General features: G+C 58.8%; 1 protein-coding gene across 1 annotated transcript in view; it reads left to right on the top strand.

Annotated features, from left to right (window-relative positions):
* The window catches only part of LOC112123423 (steroid 17-alpha-hydroxylase/17,20 lyase), a 40,424-nt gene that overhangs the window by 2,095 nt on the left and 33,931 nt on the right, over nucleotides 1-4,398 (top strand). The window contains exons 2-6 of the mRNA XM_029911362.1: nucleotides 65-386; nucleotides 1,323-1,409; nucleotides 2,622-2,834; nucleotides 3,584-3,753; nucleotides 3,871-3,974. Of these exons, the coding sequence (XP_029767222.1) occupies nucleotides 65-386; nucleotides 1,323-1,409; nucleotides 2,622-2,834; nucleotides 3,584-3,753; nucleotides 3,871-3,974 (896 nt within the window). The remainder of the gene's footprint in view (nucleotides 1-64; nucleotides 387-1,322; nucleotides 1,410-2,621; nucleotides 2,835-3,583; nucleotides 3,754-3,870; nucleotides 3,975-4,398) is intronic.

Raw genomic sequence — 4,398 nt, 5'->3', positions numbered from 1 at the left:
TGCTATTCCAGCCCTGTGCACGACGTGCCCCCCCTTAGTCCAGTTCCAGCTACCCTCACCCCAGTTGTGTTGACACCCCCAGGCTCAATCCGCTGTCCCTGCTTGCTAGACTCTGGTGCTCACCAGATGTGTCACCATCTCTCCCCTGCCTTCTAGTCTGCCGGGAAGCTGCCTCCATGTGTGAGACTCTCAGCACTTTGCAGGACACCCTCCTGGACATGGCCCCGGAGCTCAACCGAGCCGTCACCAATGTGGTGTGCTCTCTGTGCTTCAGCTCCTCCTACAGGCGAGGGGACCCCACGTTCGAGGCCATGCTGCAGTATAATCAAGGTATCGTGGACACGGTGGCCCAAGCGAGCCTGGTGGACATCTTCCCCTGTCTGCAGGTGAGAGCTGGAGGGGGTGGTGGAAGAGGGGAGGTGGACAGTCGCTCTTAGCCCACCTCTGATTTGTCCCTCCTCACTTTTCACTGGCCAGAGTGGGCTGCCTGGGACTCTCCTAGTAGCCCATAGAACCTCTCTCTGGCTTGAGCAGCACCAGGCACGAATTCACTGAAGTCAGTGGGTGACTATAAAATCACCCTGGTCTACACTACGACTTTAATTCGGATTTAGCTGCGTTAATCCGAATTAACCCTTCACCCGTCCACACTACAGAGCCAGTTAATTCGAATTAAAGGGCACTTAAAATCGATTTCTGTACTCCACCTCGACGAGCGGAGTAGCGCCTAAATCGATTTTGTTAATTCGAATTAGGGTTAGTGTGGCCGCACACCACCGAATTACTGTGGTTAAATTAATGGGGTAGTGTGGCCGCACACCACCGAATTAATGTGGTTAAAAACCGAATTAATGTGCTTAGTGTGGCCGCGCACAATCGAATTTATACAACCTGTTTCCCAAATTCGAATTATCTAAATTCGGATTAATCCCGTAGTGTAGACATACCCATTATTGCTACGTTCACTGGGAGGTCAGTAAAACGACGTCCAGCGGCCAGTTGACGACCTTGGTACGTTGGTGGATTTGCACAAAACACAGAGCACAGCAAACACCAGCACTTAACAGAAGCACCAGGCGAAGGTTGTCATCTTGCTCCCTGAAGGACAGTCCCCAGCTCACTGCCGCAGCAACGGGCTGGCTCTCAAAGGTCCCTAGACATTTGCTGGACCTGCTGGGAGACCCAGGGCTCTGGAGGAAAAGGGCTAGTTTGGGAACCAGGGGGGACTTGCACCCCTGCCTCAGACGTCGCGGGGAGCACGTGGGGCCGGGCTGAGATGAAGTGGAGCAAATGGGCGTCACCACTGGTCTTTCCTGCCGCAGGTTTTTCCCAACAAGGACCTGGCATTGCTGAAGAGGTGCGTGGAGGTCCGAGACCAGCTGCTGCAGAAGCAGTTCAAGGAACACAAAGTAGGTGGCTCGGCGTGGCCGCTCACAGACCCGGGCCGGGCCTGGGACCCAGCCGCCGGGCAGGGCGATGTATTGCTACAATCTGCACCCCACGTTTCCAGATCATCGAGGCCCTGCCAGGCCCCAGTGGGGAAGCAGCAGGGACCAGTGGGGATCTGCATCCCCCATTGCTGATCTGTCCCCAGGCAGCAGGAGCCCCAGCGGACCGGCTACCTGCGTGACCCAGGGGATGGGAGCACACATCACCTGCTGTGTCTGGGGGGCTGTATGAAGGGAGGGGTTTAGAAGTACCAGGGAGCCATGTCCCCCCTCCCACCACCAATGTACAACCCTCACCTTACTCTAAGGAAAAGAAACTCTTCCCATACCCACAGTGCTTGGTGTACAGTGGGGAGGGGGTTATAGCATGGGATTGCCTGCCCCAGCGCTGCTAGTGCCCCCCCCCGCCCTGAACTCCAGCACCTACTGCTCCCCCAGTCCTGGGCTCCCCACGCTTAGCTCTGCCACCGCACCCCACTCTGGAGCGGGTAGGATAGAAACGTCCTGCAGCCGCGCAGATCTAGGGCCAATTCCCAGCTCTGCTGCTGACCCGCTTGTAACCTGAGCCAAGTCACGGCCCCAGCCCATGCCTCAGTTTCCCACCTGTAACATGAGGCTAATGATACTTCCCTGCCACCTTGAGAGGCCTAGTGAATAGGAGAGCTGGGTTCTGCCGCTGGGCTGCTGAGTGACCGTGGGCAGGCCATGTCCCTTCCCCTGTGCCTCCGTTTCCCCATCTGTAAAATGGGGCTAATGGTACTGCCCCCTCCCTTGCCAAGTGCTGTGAGACCTACTGGTGAGAGCGAGGTGTTATTATCCAGGATTAGTATTGTTCCCAGGCAGGGCTGAAGGTTGCCCTTGTCCCCAGCCCCCGCCGGGCGAGGGAAGGGAGTGCTGGGGAGGTGGGAGGTTTAGCCACAGGTTGGGGCAAAGAAGCTGCTCCCATCCATCTTGAATGGCTATCTTCACCTGGCTGGGAGTGTTGGGCCCACACCTCCTCATCCACCCCGGGGGGGGTCTTTCTGGATGGGGAGGGGACAACCACCCTCTAGGCCCATCCGATCTCCCCGGTGTATGAACTGACACTGAGGAGTAGCGGACGGCCAGGAGGGGCCCGGCCGCCCAGCTCCCCTTGCAGCCACCTCTGACCCCTGCTGTCCTGCCCCCTTGCAGGAAGCGCTGGGCAGCGACTCGGCCAACGACCTGATGGATGTGCTGCTGCGCACCCAGCTCAACATGGAGAACAACAACAGTCGGCTGGCCCAACCGCCGGAGCTGACGGATGACCATCTCCTCATGACCGTGGGCGACATCTTCGGGGCAGGCGTCGAGACCACCAGCACCGCGCTCAAGTGGGCTGTGCTCTACCTGCTCCACTACCCGGAGGTGTGTGCATCCCCCCTGCCCACCCGGCCCTTCTGCCCCACGCCCACCCCGAAGCGCAGAGCCCGCTGGAGAAGAGTGCCCAGAAGTCCCCTTCTAGGGTGCCCCCTCCTCCAGGCCATTCCTTGAGTGGCCCCAGGGCTCGCTGTCAAACATGGAGGGCAGGATGAGCGTGTCCCCAGTGACCTGGTCTGTCCTAGACTAACAACCTCCTCTGGAGTAGCTACCCCTTACCTGGCTTGGGCTAGGGTCCCCCTCAATGACCCCGGGTCCCTGGAAACCCCACTCAGACCCAGGCGAGCATTTAACAGCGATCCTTCACTGTCCCTTCCCCGTGCCTCCGTTTCCCCATCTGTAAAATGGGGCTAATGGTACTGCCCCCTCCTTTGCAAAGTGCTGCGAGATCCTTCACATCTGTCCTGCTTGGAGGGGCCAAACAGGTTGTTCTGGGTCAATATTGTGACAAAGTCGGGCCCTGCTGGGACGTATCGACTGGGGCTCTGCTGCACACCAAGCTAAGGACAGAACTCAGACAGTTTTTACAGAGAATCTCCACTAGCTTTTGGCCTTACAGGGCCCGGGACACACCGTGAGGGGTCCTGACTCAATCCACTAGGGGGCAGTAGTATATGTACCCTACCCAGGTCATTTAGTAGCTGGACCAAAGTGACGTGCTTTGCCATAGGGAGACCTGTAGCCCTTAGCAATCCCCTCCCTCGGCTAACGCTGGCCCGGCTGGACTGTGCCCCCAGGTGCAGAAGACGATCCAGGAGGAACTGGATCAGAAGATCGGCTTCGAGAGACACCCCCAGCTCAGCGACAGGCAGCAGCTACCCTACCTGGAGGCCACTATCAGCGAGGTCCTGCGCATCCGGCCTGTCTCCCCTCTGCTGATCCCACACGTGGCCCTTACGGACACCAGGTGAGACTTCTCTGGGCACATCCCAGCTCCTGGCCCAGCCCTGTCCCTCCTTTGACAGGGTGGGGAGGTGATGGCCAAGCGAGGCACTGAATTATTCCCTCTCCCACCACGCTGCAGCATTGGGGAATACACCATCCCAAAGGGAGCCCAGGTCATCATCAACCTCTGGTCCCTTCACCACGACGAGAAGGAATGGGACAAGCCAGCGGAGTTTAACCCAGGTGGGTCCTTTTCTCCACCCTTCCTTTGGGCTTAGCATCAGCACCCGCCTGTCTCTGCCCCCCGGGCTGATGTGGTCATTGCTGAGCCAGGCTGGGTTGAGAGGGAAGTGCCAGACTTTGCCTCTCTGTCTGTTACCGCCGAGCAAAGCCTGGAGCGGGCTGCAGCCCAGGTCACTGGCGGGGAGAGCTGCGGGCAGGGGCTCATTCGAGCTTGGAGGGGATCCCTGGGCTAGGAGGTGCTGCCCTCCCTCGAGTCCCCAGGCCACAGTCCCCATCCTCCCAGGCGGAGGACAGCGCGGGGCTGTATGGAGCCTAGCGACGCTGCTCCTCAAGCATCCAGAAGGGGGCGCTGCTGAGCAATGGCACCTGCTTCTCTCTGGGTATGTCTACACTACAGGATTAATCCGAATTTAGATAATTCGAA

Source organism: Terrapene carolina, unplaced genomic scaffold, assembly GCF_002925995.2.
Source record: "Terrapene carolina triunguis isolate 2854851 unplaced genomic scaffold, T_m_triunguis-2.0 Scaffold95, whole genome shotgun sequence".
In the NCBI taxonomy this organism is placed as follows: Eukaryota; Metazoa; Chordata; order Testudines; family Emydidae; genus Terrapene; species Terrapene triunguis.
Note: the sequence above shows the minus strand (reverse complement) of the source record. Positions and strands in the feature narration are given on the sequence as shown.